This window comes from Trachypithecus francoisi, unplaced genomic scaffold (genome assembly GCF_009764315.1).
Source record: "Trachypithecus francoisi isolate TF-2019V2 unplaced genomic scaffold, Tfra_2.0 Lachesis_group2, whole genome shotgun sequence".
Lineage (NCBI taxonomy): Eukaryota > Metazoa > Chordata > Mammalia > Primates > Cercopithecidae > Trachypithecus > Trachypithecus francoisi.
The window spans coordinates 157,518,149-157,537,939 of record NW_022681465.1 but is presented as its reverse complement, the minus strand read 5'-3'; the positions used below and the strand labels follow the sequence as shown (position 1 = coordinate 157,537,939).

The 19,791-nt window shown below is 42.5% G+C and overlaps 1 protein-coding gene and 1 pseudogene across 3 annotated transcripts in view; one reads left to right on the top strand and one right to left on the bottom strand.

The window, feature by feature from the left end:
• The window catches only part of SEC24A (SEC24 homolog A, COPII coat complex component), an 89,433-nt gene that overhangs the window by 53,925 nt on the left and 15,717 nt on the right, over positions 1-19,791 (top strand). For 2 of the 3 annotated variants that reach the window (XM_033181178.1, XM_033181177.1), the window contains 7 exons: positions 1,440-1,495; positions 2,568-2,774; positions 5,389-5,509; positions 6,485-6,643; positions 12,564-12,737; positions 14,381-14,491; positions 18,205-18,380. In XM_033181178.1, the coding sequence (XP_033037069.1) occupies positions 1,440-1,495; positions 2,568-2,774; positions 5,389-5,509; positions 6,485-6,643; positions 12,564-12,737; positions 14,381-14,491; positions 18,205-18,380 (1,004 nt within the window). Of the gene's footprint in view, positions 1-1,439; positions 1,496-1,868; positions 2,538-2,567; positions 2,775-5,388; positions 5,510-6,484; positions 6,644-12,563; positions 12,738-14,380; positions 14,492-18,204; positions 18,381-19,791 lie in introns of those variants that run through there. The other variant, XM_033181179.1, reaches the window with a different exon arrangement.
• Positions 9,395-9,493, bottom strand: LOC117066193 (annotated as a pseudogene).

Genomic DNA, 19,791 nt, shown 5'->3' with positions numbered 1-19,791 from the left:
TTTTTTTTTTTTTTTTTGAGAAGGAGTCTTGCTCTGGCACCCAGGCTGGAGTGCAGTGGCGCAATCTCGGCTCACTGCAGCCTCTGCCTCCTGGGTTCAAGCAATTATTTGCCTCAGCCTCCTGAGTAGCTGGGATTACAGTCGCCCACCACCATTCCTGGCTAATTTTTGTATTTTTAGTAGAGACAGGGTTTCACCATCTTGGCCAGGCCGGTCTTGAACTCCTGACCTCGTGATCCACCCCCCTCAGCCTCCCAAAGTGCTGGGATTATAGGCATGAGCCACTGCACCTGGCTGGTAGTCCCTTTTTAAAGGCACTGGTATGGGCCTTTTTTTTTTTTTCTTTTGAGACGGGTCTTGATCTGTCCCCCAGGGTGGAGTGCAGTGGCACCATCTCAGCTCACTGCAACCTCTGCCTCCCAGGTTCAAGCAATTCTCCTGCCTCAGCCTCCCAAGTATCTGGGACTACAGGTGCCCACCACCATGCCTGGCTAACTTTTTGTATTTTTAGTAGAGATGGGTTTCATCACATTAGTCAGGCTGGTCTCAAACTCCTGACCTTGTGATCCGCCCGCCTCGGCCTCCGAAAGTACTGGGATTACAGGCATGAGCCACCGTGCCTGGCCGACCTTCTTTATAAGAAAGCATACGCTTTGTGAATGACAGAGCTATTGGTGAGCTGTATTGCTTCCTTATAAAGACAGCATTCTTGTGTGTCATGTTAGTCAAAAAGATGTCTCAATGCCAATAGTGTATCTTTGGCTGGCTTCCAGGGCTAGCCATTTAAAAAAAAAAAAGAGGTCAAAGCAGAATTATAAATTATTATCTTTAGCCTAAGAAGCATAGCACTTACACAAACCCGTATTCAGTGAGTACAGATCAATATTTTCTTTTTTTCTTTCTTTTTTTTTTTTTTGAGACAGGGTTTCAACCTCCTGCCTAGCCTGGGAGTGCGGTGGTGCGATCTTGGCTCACTGCAGCCTCAGCCTCCCCGGCTCAAGGAATCCTCCCACATAGCTGGGACTACTTAGGCATGCACCACCATGCCTGGCTCATTTTTGTATTTTTTATAGAGACAGGGTTTTACCGTGTTCCCCAGGCTGGTCTCAAACTCCTGAATTCAAGTGATTCACTTACCTCAGCCTCTCAAAGTGCTGGGATTACAGGCGTGTACTACTGCTCCCAGCCCAGATAAATATTTTCTAATTGGGAGGCTATACCTTTTACAAGGTAGCAGACAAGAAACAGAAAATTTGCAGTAGATACCTGTATCATTGTGGTTTTTTGGTGGCTCTTTGGACACATGTAAACAGTGCTATAATAGTAGCGGAGGTGGCTTATTTTTAAGGAAGGGGTGGTTAATTGAATTAGTGTTGTATTTTTGGAACACTTTTAATTATTACATTTTGGTTAAAATAAATATGTATTTCTTCTTTCAGATGTTTTTATACCTATGCCAGAGAACTTATTAGTAAACTTAAATGAAAGTAAAGAGGTAAGGCACATTTTCCTACCTGACATGTTTAATTGAAATATTGAAGGAATATGTTTTTGAAATGAACTTTAAGTAAAATTTTTATTATTTCTGTGACATTTCTAAGATGTGTAGCATTTTATATTTGCTCTTATAATTAGATGAACAGCTCTTGGGTTCCACCTTGAGCTGATCATTTTTAAGTCTAATGAAGCAAGTTATTTGTAGTAGGGTAGAAAATAAGCATATTCCATAAAGGAGGAACACCTGAAGGAAATCTGTCTTGCCAGCCATTTGGGAAGTTGGGAGGGTTGCTGAGATAAACCTTCTGGTCACTACATAGAAGCACATTAGGTAGGCTGCTTTCAGTGCCCTTTGCTTTTCTGATTCACAGAGTGTCATTGGGGTCAGTTCAGAAGAAACTCTTATTACCTGCCTGGAAATTGCCATGAGATAATACAGTGAGAGGTGAACAGAATGTGTCTGAAGGGGGGATGTTGTCTACCCTGTACATGCATATATGCCGTAGGGGTAACATTTTAACTAGCAAGTCTATGGTCTCTGCTGTTGGCAATGGTGACTGTGCCATAGTGCGAAGTATTTTTTTCCCCATTAACTCTATTTGTACAACCTAACCTGTAAAGGTAGTTGTTTTTCTTTTGTAGTGCTATTACTAGTTGACAAAGTTACTGGATATATTAGATTTGCAACAGGGAACAGCTAAACTCACTTTGGAACTTAAAAGAATAAAGTATGTAGAGGTGATGGAGAAGGCCATATTTCATGGCATTAAAATATACCAAATCTCTGAACTGTGATGGTTCTTTTGGATACATTTTGGACTTATAGTCTTGCTGGACTACTGCATGTGCAAGAACTGTAAGGCCCCAACTTTGATTTGTCTTGCTTGCCAATTTATAATGTTGACTTAAAATGGCTTTCTTGTCATTTGACCAACTTCATTGTTTAGTGTCTGTAGACTCTCTGACCATCATCATGACTCAGTGTCTTGTTTATTGTATTAGATACTGACTGAATGTGAAAAAAATTTTTAATTTTGACACTCTCGAGTTTTCTTGCTTTATTTTACAAGCTCGTGCAAGATTTACTGAAAACTTTGCCACAAATGTTTACTAAGACTCTGGAGACTCAGAGTGCCTTGGGTCCTGCACTGCTGGCTGCCTTTAAGCTGATGTCTCCAACTGGTGGTCGAATGTCTGTCTTTCAAACACAACTCCCAACTCTTGGAGTGGGAGCGCTGAAACCACGAGAGGAACCAAACCACAGGTCATCTGCTAAGGTTAGAGAGTCATGAAATGTCTGATAAGGTTTATGCTGGTGTTCCACCTCTGTGACCACAGAGCTTGTTTTTTCTTTAAATTTATTTGTCAATTGTTGGGAGGAGGGACTATAAGGAAATTAACTTTTATGTAGACATTTTTATATTGTTACATTTTTCTCTACCTGATTCATCCTTCTTTAATTTTTAATATCTTTAGCAGGCCACTAGCAATTCAGTCTGCCTTCAGAGAAACAGTCTGGGAGACTAACAGCATATGCTTGACAGGGACAAAGAGAACCTGATTGACCAGTTAAGAATAGTCTTATTTGGCTGGGTGTGGTGGCTCACGCCTGTAATCGCAACATTTTGGGAGGCCAAGGCAGGCGGATCACCTGAGGTCGGGAGTTTGAGACCAGCTTGACCAACATGGAGAAACCCTGTCTCTACTAAAAATACAAAATTAGCCGGGTGTGGTGTCACATGCCTATAATCCCAGCTACTCAGGAGGCTGAGGCAGGAGAATCGCTTGAACCTGGGAGGTGGAGGTTGCAGTGAGCCAAGATTGCGCCATTGCACTCCAGCCTGGGCAACAAGAGCAAAACTCTGTCTCAAAAAAAAAAGAAAAGAAAAGAAAAGAAAAATAATAGTCTTATTTGGCACATCGATGGCCAAGGTGCTTGTGTGCAACTTGTGTACATAAACTTGAAAGTTTTTGAGACCCGTATTTCCCCAAAGATTATGAAAGAGAGACCTGTGTACTATACTGGGTATTATATCATTCCTGGAGTCAGACTGCCTACTCTCACTGTTTATTACATGTGGGAACTTGAAAAATTAATTTCTTTACCCCTTTGTTTCTTTATATATAAGGTGAAAATAAAGGGTCAGGTATAGTGGCTTATGCCTATAATCCTAGCCCTTTGGGAGGCTGAGTTGGAAGAACTGATTGAGCTCAGGAGTTTGAGACCAACCTGGGCAACATAGTGAGACCCTGTCCCTACAAAAATACAAAAAAATTAGCCAGGTGTGATGCTGAGAGCCTATAGTCCTAGCTACGCTGGAGGCTGAGGTGAGAGGATCACTTGAACCCAGGAGGCTGCAGTGAGATCGTGCCACTACACTCTAACTTGAGAAACAACAACAACAAAAAAGATGACTGGGTGCGGTGGTTCATGCCTGTAAGACCGTGCTTTGGGAGGCTGAGGCGGGCGGATAACCTGAGGTCAGGAGTTCGAGACCAGCCTGGCCAACATGATGAAACCCCATCTCTATAAAAAATGCAAAAATTGGCCGGGCATGGTGGCTCATGCCTGTAATCCTAGCACTTTGGGAGGCCAAGGTGGGTGGATCACGAGGTCAGGTGTCCGAGACCAGTCTGACCAGCATGATGAAACCCTGTCTCTACTAAAAATACAAGAATTAACCAGGCGTGGTGGCACACGCCTGTAATCCTAGCTACTCAGGCTGAGGCAGGAGAATCGCTTGAACCTGGGAGGCGGAGGTTGCAGTGAGCTGAGATTGTGCCACTGCACTCCAGCCTGAGCAACAGAGCGAGACTCTGTCTTGAGACAAACAACAACAACAACAACAAAACAGAAAAATTAGCCGGGGGTGGTGGTGTGCACCTGTAGTCCCAGCTACTTGGGAGGCTGAGGCATGAGAATTGCTTGAACCCGGGAGGAGAAGCATGAGGTAGCTGAGGTAACGCCACTGCCCTCCAGCCTGGGTGACAGAGTGAGACTCTGTCTCAAAAAAAAAAAAAAAAGAAAGAAAATAATGATAGCACTTACCTCTTAGGGTAGTTGAAAGGACCAAGTAAGTATTACACATGAATTGTTTAGAACAGTTTCCAGCATACTGAACATTTAATAGATTTTAGTTACAATAAAAAAATCTTTGCCAACTATGAAATTATTATAGTAAATGTTTTTCTTTTTAAAAGTAAATACAGAAAAATTTTAAAAACATACATATATATATATATATATATATTTTTTTTTTTTTTTTTTTTTTTTTTTTTTGAGACGGAGTCTTGCTCTGCCACCCAGGCTGGAGTGCAGTGGCCGGATCTCAGCTCACTGCAAGCTCCGCCTCACGGGTTTACGCCATTCTCCTGTCTCAGCCTCCGGAGTAGCTGGGACTACAGGCGCCCGCCACCTCGCCCGGCTAGTTTTTTGTATTTTTAGTAGAGACGGGGTTTCACCGTGTTAGCCAGGATGGTCTCGATCTCCTGACCTCGTGATCCGCCCGTCTCGGCCTCCCAAAGTGCTGGGATTACAGGCTTGAGCCACCGCGCCCGGCCCTATTTTTTTTTTTTTTTTAATAAATAGAGCCATGTTGCCCAGGATGGTCTCAAACTCCTGGGCTCAAGCAATCCACCCACCTCGGCTTCCCAAAGTGCTAGGATTACAGGTGTGAGCCACCACGCCTGGCTGGAACTTACAGAAAATTGCTAAGCAGTACTTGCTTCTTAATGAAAAACCAAGTAGTACCATACAGGAAAAGGACTTTGTAGAATGCCCAGAAATAATTGCAATTGTTGTTAACATCATGATATATGTAGATGTGTATTTAGGTTTTATGACAATGTAATGGTTTTTTTAAATGTCTCTTTGTAATTTATTATAAATAGGATATACACCTGACACCATCCACTGACTTCTATAAGAAATTAGCCTTGGACTGTTCTGGTCAGCAAGTAGCTGTTGACTTATTCCTTCTCAGTGGACAGTATTCTGACTTGGCTTCTCTAGGTAAGTTCTTTGTAATCATTTTTTTTTCTGTTAAATGAATATCAAAATGGTACTTATATGATAGTCTTCTAAATATAGGACAAAGTCAAAGAATATGTATGTCCTTGGGAGAGTTAGTCAGTCAGTTTAGTCTATTAAAAACCTTATAGTCTTCTAGTCTGAACATTTAGTAATAGAGAAATTTCTATACTACTATTTAAAGGAATGCAGGCTAGGTATGATGGCTCGTGTCTGTAATCCTAACAATTTGTGAGGCCTATGCAGGAGGATTATTTGAGCCCAGGAGTTGAGACCAACCTGGGCAACATAGGAAGACCCTGTATTTACTTATTTATTTATTTATTTATTTTTGAGACGGAGTCTCGCTCTGTCGCCAGGGCTGGAGTGCTGTGGCCGCATCTCAGCTCACTGCAAGCTCCGCCTCCCGGGTTTACGCCATTCTCCTGCCTCAGCCTCCCGAGTAGCTGGGACTCCAGGTGCCCGCCACCTCGCCCGGCTAGTTTTTTTATATTTTTTAGTAGAGACGAGGTTTCACTGGGTTAACGAGGATGGTCTCGATCTCCTGACCTCGTGATCCGCCCGTCTCGGCCTCCGAAAGTGCTGGGATTACAGGCTTGAGCCACCGTGCCTGGTCGACCCTGTATTTACAAATAATATATATATATATTTTTTAAAATAAAAAACTAGCCAGGCATGGTGGCGCACACTTGTGGTCCCAGCTACTTGGCAGGCTGAGGTGGGAAGATTGCTTGAGGTGGGGAGGTCAAGGCTGCAGTGAACCCCATGGTATCACTACTGCACTCCAACCTGGGTGACAGAATGGGACTCTGTCTCAAAAAAGGGGAATGAAATATCCTTTCTGACAGTAGTTTACCTTGAAAAGTTAAAGAAAGATTGATTTCAATGTCTGCAGTTACTTTGGTGTAGTAGAAGTAGTTAACGGCGCAGTTTAAAACTGTGTGTGTTCTCTTCCAGGTTGTATTTCTCGGTATTCAGCAGGTAGTGTCTATTACTATCCCTCTTACCATCATCAGCACAACCCAGTCCAAGTGCAGAAATTACAGAAGGAACTACAGAGATACCTTACTCGGAAGATTGGCTTTGAGGCAGTCATGAGGATTCGGTGCACCAAAGGTAGGAATTTTTTTTTTTTTTCTTTTTTTGGCGTAGCAGTAAATAATATTTTTGGTACCAGTAAATATACATGTTTTTATCTAGTCTTATAAGATTGCCCTTCTGAGATACTTTGCTGACTCTGGAATATGTAATTAAGAGGAGAGAAGAAACATTGTAACCAAAAAAATTGGGAGGCCTATTGAGAATATACTCAAAAGTACTGACTTGTATATGTGTGTGTGTGTGTATATATATATATATATATATATTTTTTTTTTTTTTTTTTTTTTTTGAGTCAGAGTCTCACTCTGTCCCCAGGCTGAAGTGCAGTGGTGCTATCTCGGCTCACTGCAAGCTCTGCCTCCAGGTTCATGCCGTTCTCCTGCCTCAGCCTCCCGAGTAGCTGGGACTACAGGCGCCCGCCACCGCGCCCAGCTAATTTTTTGTATTTTTAGTAGAGATGGGGTTTCACCGTGGTCTTGATCTCCTGACCTCATGATCCGCCCGCCTCGGCCTCCCAGAGTGCTGGGATTACAGACGTGAGCCATGGCGCCCGGCTGACTTGTATATTTTTAAATGGAGAATTTTATTGTGTGTGAATTACCTAAATTTTTTTAAAAAGACCTTATCTCCGACTGGGCACAGTGGCTTATGCCTGTAATTCTAGCACTTTGGGAGGCCAGCGCTGTTGGATCACTTGAGTCCAGGAATTAGAGACCAGCCTGGACAACATTGCAAAGTGATGTCTCTACAAAAAATACAAAAACTTAGCTGAGCGTGGTGATGCACGTCTGTAGTCCCAGCTTCTTAGGAGGCTGAGGAAGGAGGATTGCTGGGGCCTGGCCTGGGAGTCAGAGGTTGTAGTGAGCAGAGATCACACCACTGCACTCCAGCCTGGGCAATACTCTGTCTCAAAAAAAAAAAAAAAAAAAAAAAAAAAAAAAGAAAGAAAATAGAGTCTATTTTTTTCTTTTTTCTTTTTTTTTAAGACAGTGTATTGCTCTGTCACCCAAGCTGGAGTGCAGTGGCACAGTCTCGGCTCACTGCAATCTCCACCTCCTGAGGTCAAGCAATTCTCCCTGCTTTAGCCTCCCGGGTAGCTGGGATTACAGGTGTGCACCACAGCGCCCGGCTAGTTTTTGTATTTTTAGTAGAGACGGGGTTACAGTATGTTGGCCAGGCTGGTCTCGAACTCCTAACATCAGACGATCTGCCCACCTTAGCCTCCCAAAGTACTGGGATTACAGGTGTGAGCGACTGTACCTAGCCTAGACCCTATCTTTTTTGAGAGAGTCTCATTCTATCGTCCAGGCTGGAGTGCAGTCACAGCTCACTGGAGTCTCCACCTCCCTGAGTCAAGTGATCCTCCCACGTCAGCTTCCCTAGTAGCTGGGACTGCAGGTGTGAGCCACCACACCTGGCTAATTCTTTATTTTATTTTTTTTGTAGAGTCTGGGTCTCCCTGTGTTGCCCAGGCTGGTTTCAAGCTCGTGGGCTCATGTGATCCTCCTGCCTTAGCCTCCCAAAGTGTTAGGATTACAGGTATGAGCCACCACACCCAGCCATGGATCTTGCTTTTAAACTTTTTTTAAATTGTGGTAAAATATATATATAGCATAAAATTTACTATTTTATCCATTTTTTAATTGTACAGTGGTATCAAGTATGTTTTCACTGTGTAACTATTTATTTCCAAAAGTGGGAGATCTCTTAGTTTGTACTCTCCTTTTTTTTTTTTTCTGAGCCAGAGTCTCACTCTCTTGCCCAGGCTGGAATATAATGGTGTGATCTAGGCTCACTGCAATCTCCATCTCCCAGGTTCAAGCAATTCTCCCTGCCTCAGCCTCCTAAGTAGCTGAGATTACAGGCGCCTGCCACTATGCCTGGCTAATTTTTGTATTAAAAAAGTAGATTTTGTACTAAAAAGTAGAGATGGGGTTTTGCCATGTTGGTGAGGCTGGTCTCGAACTCCTGACCTCAGGTGATCCACCTGCCTTGGCCTGCCAAAGTACTGGGATTACAAGCGTGAGCCACTGCACCCGGCCTGTACTCTCATTTTTCATTTCTCCACGTTATCAACCTGGTTTTAAGGTGGGTTTTTTTTTTTTTCCATTGCTGCTACACAAATTGAGTTTGTATTTAAATGAATATTATTGCTCTGTAAGGAGGAGTGGAGCACAAATTGAGTTTTTATTTAAATAAACAGTGCTCTGTAACGAGGTGTAGAGCGGTAATTTTCTTTCTTCTTCTCCTCTCTCTTTTTTCTTTTTTTTGGAGACAGAGTGTTGCTCTGTTCCCCTGGCTGGAGTTCAGTGGCACAATCATAGCTCACTGCAGCCTCAACTCCTGGGCTCAAGCAATCCTCTTAACTCAGCCTCCCAAATAACTGGGACCACAGGCACATGCCACCATGCCCAGCTAATTTTTAATTCTTTTTGTAGAGACAGAGTCTTACTCTGTTACCCAGGCTGGTTTCAAACTCCTGGACTTAAGCAATCTTACCACCTCAGCCTCCCAAAGTGTTGGGATTACCAGGTGTGAATCACCATGCCCAGTAAAATAATACTCTTTTCAATGGAAAAATTATTTATATGAAATCTATAGCAACAAAAAAAAAGATAAAGATCCACTAACCTGTTCCATTACATATTGAAATCTATCGGTCAAACCGTGAGGAAGATGAAATTTTCTCTTATTTATCTTTCACTATAATAATATACCCTTGCTGAATTTATTAATTCTAATGGTTTTTATTTTATAATTTTTAATTAAGATATGGAACGCTTCACTTCATCCTTACAGGCAGGGGTCATGCTAATCTTCTCTGTATTGTTTCAATTTTAGTATACATGCTGTCAAAGTGAGCACCTAATAGTTTTTTAGTGTTTATGTTTTAAAAGGTACATTTGTTGGATCCCATTCATTGGAGACTGACAGACCTCAAAAATGTTTTTTTCTGCAGATACCTGTTATCAATTAAGGGAAATGTGCATCCTAATATGCTTTTAAGATCTTTTTTACTTGTCAAGACAGAGGCTATTTTTATATGTACCTTATTTTGCATAAACAGCTTTGGGATATGCCAGGCAACTCCTTTGCCCTCTTCTTTTTTTTTTTTTTTTTTTGAGACAGAGTCTCGCTGTTGCCCAGGCTGGAGTGCAGTGGTGCAGTCTCGGCTCACTGCAACCTCCGCCTCCCGGGATCAAGTGATTCTTCTGCCTCAGCCTTCTGAGTAGCTGGGATTACCGGCAAGTGCCACCATGCCCAGCTAACTTTTGTATTTTTAGTAGAGACGGGGTTTCACCACGTCGGTCAGTCTGGTCTCGAACTCCTGACCTCGTGATTTGCCTGCCTCGGCCTCCCAAAGTGCTGGGATTACAGGTGTGAGCCACTGCGGCCCACCGCCCTCTTTCTAGAGTGCTTAATAAAGCTTTGTGGTTAGCTTGCTTAGGTTTCTCTTTTTATTTTATTATGACAAATTCATTACAGATCAAATACATACTCTTAGAAAAGTTAACACAAATAATATAAAATGAGAACTCAAGCCTAACCTCTGTTCCACTCTACAGTTAATCATATGCCCTTCAGAAACTTTCGTATGGCCGGGAGTGGTGGCTCATGCCTGTAATCCCAGCACTTTGGGAGGCCGAGGCGGGTGAATTACAAGGTCAAGAGATCGAGACCATCCTGGTCAACACGGTGAAACCTCGTCTCTACTAAAAATACAAAAAAAAAAAAAAAAATTAGCGGGACATGGTGGCAGGTGCCTGTAATCCCAGCTACTTGGGAGGCTGAGGCAGGAGAATCGCTTGAACCTGGGAGGTGGAGGTTGCAGTGAGCCGAGATCACGCCATTACACTCCAGCCTGGGCAAAAAGAGTGAAACTCTGTCTCAAAAAAACAAAAACAGAAACTTTCCTATGGCATTTATAAACATATTTTTGAACTTCAAGTAAAAGCAGTGAGGAATTACACCTGGCTTTCTAATTTTTTTCACACTATCGTGAACACCTTTCTATTTTTATATGTACAGACCCACATTCTCCCTTTTCTTTCTTTCTTTTTTTTTTTTTTTTGAGACGGAGTCTCGCTCTGTCGCCCAGGCTGGAGTGCAGTGGCCGGATCTCAGCTCACTGCAAGCTCCGCCTCCCGGGTTTACGCCATTCTCCTGCCTCAGCCTCCCGAGTAGCTGGGACTACAGGCGCCCGCCACCTCGCCCGGCTAGATTTTTGTATATTTTAGTAGAGACGGGGTTTCACCGTGTTAGCCAGGATGGTCTTGATCTCCTGACTTCGTGATCCACCCGTCTCGGCCTCCCAAAGTGCTGGGATTACAGGCTTGAGCCACCGCGCCCGGCGTTTCTTTCTTTCTTTTTTAATGTTATATATTTATTTTTAAGAGACAGAGTCTCACTATGTTGACCAGGCTTGCTTTCAACTCTTGGGCTTAAGCAGTCTTCGTGCTTCAGCCTCCTGAATACCTGGGATTACGGGCATGTGCCACCATGCCCAGCATTCTTTTTAATCCTGATTACTATTTTTAAGTTGGTTTTTATTTCACAAGCAACATGTGCATCTGTTTTTCTTGTAAAAAATGAAAACATTGATAAAGCTAAAGTCTTCCTGTATCAGCTTGCGTGTGTATGTGACACATACGCTTTCACTTCATTTTTATGTAGTTAAAAATGATATATATCAGAATTTCCTATTAAAAATGATATATATCACTTGGTATATACCGAATTTCCTGTATATTTACATACTTTGGTACATCTCCATGGAAAACATACCTTATGGTCTATTTACCTAAGTGACATATTGTATGTATTTTTATTCAATAAACCTTGAAGATTCATTAATTTTAGATCATATAAATCCATCACATTAATTTAAACTTCTACCTATTCTACCTAGTATTCAGCAGATTGGACAAATCACAGTTTAGTTTTGTTTGTTTGTTTGTTTTTTGAGACAGTCTCACTCTGTCACCTAGGCTGGAGTGCAGTGACACGATCTCGGCTCACTGCAACCTCTGCCTCCCGGGTTCAAGCGATTCTCCTGCCTCAGCCTCCCAAGTAGCTGGGACTACAGGCATGTGCCACCAAGCCCAGCTAATTGTTGTATTTTTAGTAGAGACAGGATTTCACCATGTTGCCCAGGCTGGTCTCGAACTCCTGACCTCAAGTGATCCTCCTGTCTCAGCCTATGAAAGTGTTGGGATTACAGGCATGAGCTATTGTGCCTGGCCTAGTTTTTCTACTGATACCCATTGAAAGTATTTCTAAATTTTTTTGCTATGACACACTAGTCTACTTGAAATTTTCCTGCATATATAAATTTGGCACTTAAATGAGGATATCTGTAGGACACATTCTTTGATACGGAATTGCTAAAGTCAAAATAAGTATCTAGAATTTTGATAGATACTGCCAAATTCTCCTCCAAAAATGTTTTTTGTTTTTTTTTTGAGATAGAGTCTCGCTCTGTCGCCCAGGCTGGAGTACAGTGGCGCAATCTCAGCTTACTGCAACGTCTGCCTCCCAGGTTCAAGCAATTTTCCTGCCTCAACCTCCCGAGTAGCTGGGACTGCAGGCACCTGCCACCATGCTTGGCTAATTTTTGTGTTTTTAGTAGAGACGGGGTTTCACCATGTTATTGGCCAGGCTAGTCTCGAACTGACCTCAGGAGATTCACCCGCCTTGGCCTCCCAAAGTGCTGGGATTATAGGCATGAGCCACTGCACCTGACCCAAAAATGTTTTTTGAAAATTAGTATCCCCACCTTCATTTCAAAAGGCATCTGTTATTCCTTAACCTCAGTAAGTACTGTGTATTGTCTAGATTTCTTTACTTTTTGCCAATCTGGTAAGTAACTAGGATAAAATGTAAATATCAGTATGTAGGTATATAAAAATCATTTTGTTACCTTTTTCTCTTTTAGGTCTTTCCATTCATACTTTCCATGGGAACTTCTTTGTTAGGTCAACCGACTTATTGTCTTTGCCTAACGTCAACCCAGATGCTGGGTATGCAGTACAGATGTCAGTGGAAGAGAGTCTTACTGACACTCAGTTGGTTTCTTTTCAGTCAGCGCTCTTGTATACATCCAGCAAAGGTAAGCTGTTTGTCTGGATTTCAAATGTTCAAATATTATTTGAATTTCAAATGTCAAAGCAGGCTGTAAAACACATGTAGCGTATCTTATGTGTGCTCACTTAAAATTTATTTATTTATTTATTTATTTATTTAGAGACGGAGTCTCACTCTGTCTCCAGGCTGGAGTGCAGTGGCGTGGTCTCTGCTTACTACAACTTCTGCCTCCTGGGTTCAAGTGATTCTCCTGCCTCAGCCTCCCGAGTAGCTAGGACTACAGATGTGCACCACCACACCCAGCTAATTTTTATGTTTTTAGTAGAGACGGGATTTTACCATGTTGGCCAGGATGGTGTCAATCTCTTGACCTCGTGATCTGCCTGCCTTGGCCTCCCAAAGTGCTAGGATTACAGGCATGAGCCACTGCGCCCAGCCCTTAAAATTTTCATTACGAAAAGCAGTAAACAAACTAAGAAGTTCAAAAAAGAGATTTTAAAAAATTTAGCATATTGTCATTTGAATACGATCCCTGTTCGTTTAGTAATAACCTGAATGAAAAGAATTTTATAGTTAAAAAAAATTAAAAGAAGGCCGGGCGCGGTGGCTCAAGCCTGTAATCCCAGCACTTTGGGAGGCCGAGACGGGCGGATCACGAGGTCAGGAGATCGAGACCATCCTGGCTAACACGGTGAAACTCCGTCTCTACTAAAAATACAAAAACTAGCCGGGTGAGGTGGCGGGCGCCTATAGTCCCAGCTACTCGGGAGGCTGAGGCAGGAGAATGGCGTAAACCCGGGAGGCGGAGCTTGCAGTGAGCTGAGATCCGGCCACTACACTCCAGCCTGGGCGACAGAGCGAGACTCCGCCTCAAAAAAAAAAAAAAAAAAAAAAAAATTAAAAGAAGTAGGGCCAGGTGTGGTGGCCTGTAACCTAGCACTTTGGAAGGCTGACTGAGGAGGATCACTTGAGGCCAGGAGTTCAAGACCAGCCTGGACAACATAGTGAGACACTGTCTCTAAAAAAATATTTTTTTAATTAGCCAGGTATAGTGGCATACACTGGTAGTCCTAGCTACTTGAGAGGCTGAGTAGGGAGGATTGTTTGAGCCCAGGAGTTTGATGCTGCAGTGAGTTATGATTGTGCTACTGCACTTCTGCCTGGAGAACAGAATGAGACCTTGTTTCTAAAAAAAAAAAAGGATGAAATTTTTAATATTTATGTACCTACTTATTTTTAATAGAAATAGGTTCTTAAGTGTCCAGCCCTGTCTTGAACTCCTCGCCTCAGGTGATCCTCTCACCTTAGCCTACCAAAGTGCTGGGTGCTGGGATTACAGGTGTGAGCCACTGTGTCTGGCTAATATAAAACTTTTGATACTATCTCTGCTTACTATATAACTATACTACCTGGTTCTAAATTGAAAATAAGTGATTTTTTTCATATTATATATAGTTTGTTTTTAAGAGATGGAGTCTCACTGTATTGCCCAGGCTGCACTTGAACTCCTGAGCTCAAGGGATCCTCCTGTCTCTGCCTCTGGAGTAGTTGGGACTACAGGGGTGCACCACTCCACCCAGCTAAGAAGTGATTTTTCCAAGTGACTTTAACATAATCTTTTATTATATATAGTTGCCCCTTACTGTTGTTTGTGTATTTTTCCCAAAGGCGAAAGAAGAATTCGTGTTCATACTTTGTGTTTGCCAGTAGTTTCAACTCTGAATGATGTCTTTCTTGGAGCTGATGTTCAAGCAATTTCAGGGTTATTGGCCAATATGGGTAAGAGTTGTTATCTCTTATAAATATTTTACAAGTAATAACGTTAGACACATCCAAACAGTTTTGTTTTCCCTTAAATAGTTAGCTTTATAGTTTGAATATTTTAGATCCCCTGGGTGCCTGCTAAGTAACTATTTGAATGAAAAGATCTGCTGCAGATAATCTTATCTTTTTTGTTTGTTTATTTAAACAAATTTAGTGAGATATAATTACATACCATACCACTTCACCCAATTTAGTTGATAATTCATTTGTTTTTAGTGTTTTTACAGAGTTGTACAGCTATCATCACAATCTAATTTTATAACATTTCTGTTGCCCCAAGAGAAACCTCATGCTCATTAGCAGTTACTGCCCTCTTCTTCCTCTCTCCCTTACTGGCCTTAAGTAACCACTATAGTGTAGACACTATATTTGTCTACACTGAACTTAGCTGTATCTTTTTTTTTTTTTTTTTTTTTGAGATGGAGTTTCACTCTTGTTGCCCAGACTAGAGTGCAATGGCACGATCTCAGCTCACCACAACCTCTATCTCCCGGGTTCAAGCGATCCTCCTGCCTCAGCCTCCTGAGTAGCTGGGATTACAGGCATGTGCCATCATGCCCGGCTAATTTTTGTATTTTTAGTAGAGACAGGGTTTCTTCATGTTGGTCAGCTGGTCTTGAACTCCCGACTTCATGTGATCTGCCTGCCTTGGCCTCCCAAAGTGCTGGGATTACAGGCGTGAGCCACCGTGCCCGGCCAACTATATCTTATGTAATGGTTAATATTAGTGCTATTTAATACTCTTTTTATGTGAAACAGTGTACCATAAAGATCATTAGACTTAGAGTCATGGAATTTGGAATTGAAAAACCAGTTTACCACTATACACTTGTTTACAGCCAAATCATGTGAGCCAATAGAAAACTTACTGATATCTTAACCTATTTATTTCCATCTCAGATACAATTGCCTTCTTGATTTTTTTGGTCCCTTTTCAAATACATACAGCTTAGTAACATCATTTTGATTCTTGTCGTCTTTCTACTTGAGGGAAGACTTTCAGTAGGTCTATTTTCTTTCTTTGGTTTTTGAAAACAGAGTTTTGCTCTGTCACCCATGGTGGAGTGCAGTGGTGTGGTTCTAGCTCACTGCAGCCTTGACCTCCTGGGCTCAAGGAGTCCTCCCACCTCAGCCTCCTGAATAACTGGGATTAGAGGCCCACACCACCACACCCAGCTAACTAACTTTTATTTATTTTGTTTTATTTTATTTCATTTCATTTCATTTCCTTTATTTTATTTTATTTTGAGACAGAGTCTTACTCAGCCTCCCAGGATGGAGTGCAGTGGCACAATCTCAGCTCACTGCAACCTCTGCCCCCAAAGTTCAAGCAATTCTCCTGCCTCAGCCTCCCGAGTAGCTGGGACTACAGGCGCACGACACCACACCCAGCTAATTTTTGTATTTTTTTTTTTTTTGAGGCGGAGTCTCGCTCTGTCGCCCAGGCTGGAGTGCAGTGGCCGGATCTCAGCTCACTGCAAGCTCCGCCTCCCGGGTTTACGCCATTCTCCTGCCTCAGCCTCCCGAGTAGCTGGGACTACAGGCGCCCGCCACCTCGCCCGGCTAGTTTTTGTATTTTTAGTAGAGACGGGGTTTCACAGTGTTCGCCAGGATGGTCTCGATCTCCTGACCTCGTGATCCGCCCGTCTCGGCCTCCCAAAGTGCTAGGATTACAGGCTTGAGCCACCGCGCCCGGCCTGTATTTTTAATAGAGACGGGGTTTCACCATGTTGGCCAGGATAGTCTCGATCTCTTGACCTCATGATCCACCCACCTTGGCCTCCTAAAGTGCTGGGATTACAGACGTGAGCTACCACGCCCGGCCCTCACTGAGCTACCTTTAAAAAATTTTTTTTAGAGACAAAGAGTCTCACCATGTTGCCCAGGCTGATCTTGAATCCTGGGCTCAAGCAATCCTCCTGCTTTGGCCTACCAAACTGTTGGGATTACAGCTGTGAGCCACCACACCTGGCCTCAGTAGGTCCGTTTGCTTCAAACTTAATTCTGTCTGTATTGGGAATAGTTACTTACTTTCTTGAATTTTCTATTGGGAAAAATGTTTTACATGGAGCCTGGTAAAGGATTTACCCACACTTCAATCTTTTATGTTGTTAGATGTTCGGGATTGTGACCTGTGAAATTTGAAGATCACTGCCTTTATTTTTTTGTTTAAGTTACATTTTTTTTTGTAACTGTGATTATTATTATTATTATTATTATTTTTTTTGAGACGGAGTCTCGCTCTGTCGCCCAGGCTGGAGTGCTGTGGCCGGATCTCAGCTCACTGCAAGCTCCGCCTCCCGGGTTCCCGCCATTCTCCTGCCTCAGCCCCCCGAGTAGCTGGGACTACAGGCGCCCGCCACCTCGCCCGGCTAATTTTTTATATTTTTTAGTAGAGACGGGGTTTCACCGTGTTAGCCAGGATGGTCTCGATCTCCTGACCTCATGATCCGCCCGTCTCGGCCTCCCAAAGTGCTGGGATTACAGGCTTGAGCCACCGCGCCCGGCCTGTGATTATTATTATGAAAAACAGCAGTAACGATTAGGTGGGTTTTGTGGATTTTTGATAAATTGTCACAACTTCGTAAGTATTGGTTCTGCTACCATATTGAATGTACTTTTAGTACCACATGGATGGAGTTTGTTAAAGTTTGGCAAGTCTTCCAAACAGTTATCCTTTTTTTTTAAAGTATTGAAAAAAAGTTTTCATGCAGAAATGCTTATAAACAGAGTGGCATAACAAATGATGAAAATCTGTCTAAATAAGAGGCCAGGCATGGTGGCTCATGTCTGTAATCCCGGGACTTTGGGAGGCTGAGGTGGGTGGATCACTTGAAGCCAGGAGTTCAAGACCAGCCTGGCCAACATGGTGAAACCCTATCTCTACTAAAAATGCAAAAAAGAAAAAAAAAACACATTAGTCGGGTGTGGTGGCACATGTCTGTAGTCCCAGCTATAGTCCCAGCTACTCAGGAGGCTGAGGCAGGAGAATTGCTTGAACCTGGGAGGCGGAGGATGCAGCGAGCCAAGACCACACCACCGCACTCCAGTCTGGGCGACAGCGTGAAACTCTGTCTCTAAATAAATAAATAAATAAATAACTCTAAGAACTCTTTCTGTAAATATAAAATAAAAACTCTGGGCTGGGCATGGTGGTTTGTGCCTATAATCCCAGCACTTTGGGAGGCTGAGGCAGGAGGATTGCTTGAGACCAGGAGTTTGAGATCAGCCTGGGCAACATAGGGAGACTTTGTACAAAAAATTTGGTTTAATTAATTAATAAAAATTAAAATTTCAAAAGAACTCTGTTTCGAAACACTCTGTGTTTCAGGGAACACAGGAAAGCATTGTGTGTTTAATTGCAGTGTTTTTCTTTCTTAGTGGTATATAAAATGTTGGATTACAATCAGTAGCATAACTGAGGCTCAGGAAGGTTAAATTACTTGCCAAATCATTATACAGCTAGGAAATAGCAGAGCAGCATTTCAACAGAGGTTGGCTCAGTTCTCCAGACCATGCTTTTAGCTGCTGTTTTGCCTCGTTTGTGTATATAGTAAATTGGAGAGATATTTAGTATAGTTTTTAAAAATTATCTCTTCTGTCCTTAACAGTGGACTAGCTAAACTTCTATCATATTTCTTTTTTGTCCTTTCCCTCACCTTGCTTAGCTGTTGACAGATCTATGACTGCCAGTCTGAGTGACGCTCGGGATGCTCTAGTGAATGCAGTCATTGACTCCCTTTCAGCTTACCGTTCTTCAGTCTTAAGTAACCAGCAGCCTGGACTCATGGTTCCTTTTTCTTTGCGGCTTTTCCCACTTTTTGTATTGGCTCTCCTTAAACAGGTAAGAAAAACAGTACGGAAACTAACACAGTGATGGCCAGGCACTGTGGCCTACACCTGAAATCCCAGCACTTTGGGTGGCTGACATGGGTGGATTGCTTGAGTCCAGGCATTTGAGACCAGCCTAGGCAACATGGTGAAACCTAGTCTCTGCAAAAAATACAAAAAAACTAGCCAGGTGTGGTGGTGCACACCTGTAGTCCCAGCTACTTGGGAGGCTCAGGTGGGAGGATAGTTGAGTCCAGGAGACAGAGGTTGTAGTGAGCCCATATCGCGCCCCTGTACTCAAGCTTGTGCGACAGAGCCAGACTCTGTCTCAAACAAACAAAAAGAAAGAAACGAACACAATGGAAACATCAAAAGGCAAAATTTTTATCCTATGAATCCCTAAACAGTGTATATGTAACTTTATGCTGGTTAAATTTTTGACGACAGGGGCCTTACCTCTTATTTGAACTTTGAAAAGTTTAATAACCAAAAAAACTTACAGAAAACTGATTCAGAGTAAGTTCCTTGTTCATAAGATGCTTCTCTAAGCGAAGTATTCACTGACATTATAAAAAATTCAACTGATAATCAGTTTTCTAAAACAAGAATTTTTTATTATATTGCTGGTGCAAGAAAGCACACATGCACTGCGTGTTCTCACTTATATGTGAAAACTAAAAATCAAACACACAAAAGCAGAAAGCTGAATAGTGGTTACTAGAGGCTGGGTGGTGAGGAAGGAAGGGGGAGATATTGAACAAAAGGTACAGTGTTTTAGTTAGGAAGAATAAGTGATAACTACTTGAGGTTACGGATATGTTACCTAGCTTCATTAAATCATTCCAGTTTTATACTATATCATAGCATCCCTTTATACCTCATAAATATATGCAATTAGAATTTGTCACCAATAAGAAACTTAACGTTTTTAAAAAAAGAAGATACCATACATGTGATTTTATTTTATTTTATTTTTTTGGCTCTTCCTGTCCCTACAGAATTTCAGCGACATTACACTTCTCTCTTTTTTTTTTTTTTTTTGAGATGGAGTCTTGCTCTGTCACCCAGGCTGGAGTGCAGTAGCACGATCTTGGCTTAACGCAACCTCCACCTCCCAGGTTTAAGTGATTCTCCTGCCTCAGCCTCCCGAGTAGCTGGGATTACAAGCGTGTGCCACTATGTCCGACTAATTTTGTGTTTTTAGTGGAGACAAGGTTTTACCATGTTGGTCAGGCTTGTCTCAAACTCCTCATCTCAGGTGATTTGCCTGCCTTGGCCTCTCGAGGTGCTAGGATTACAGGCATGAGCTACCAATTACACTTCTTAATCTTCTTCTTTTTTTTTTTCTGAGACAGGGTCTCCCTCTGTTGCCCAGGCTGGAGCCCTGTGGCATGATCTCAGCTCACCGCAACCTCCACCTTCTG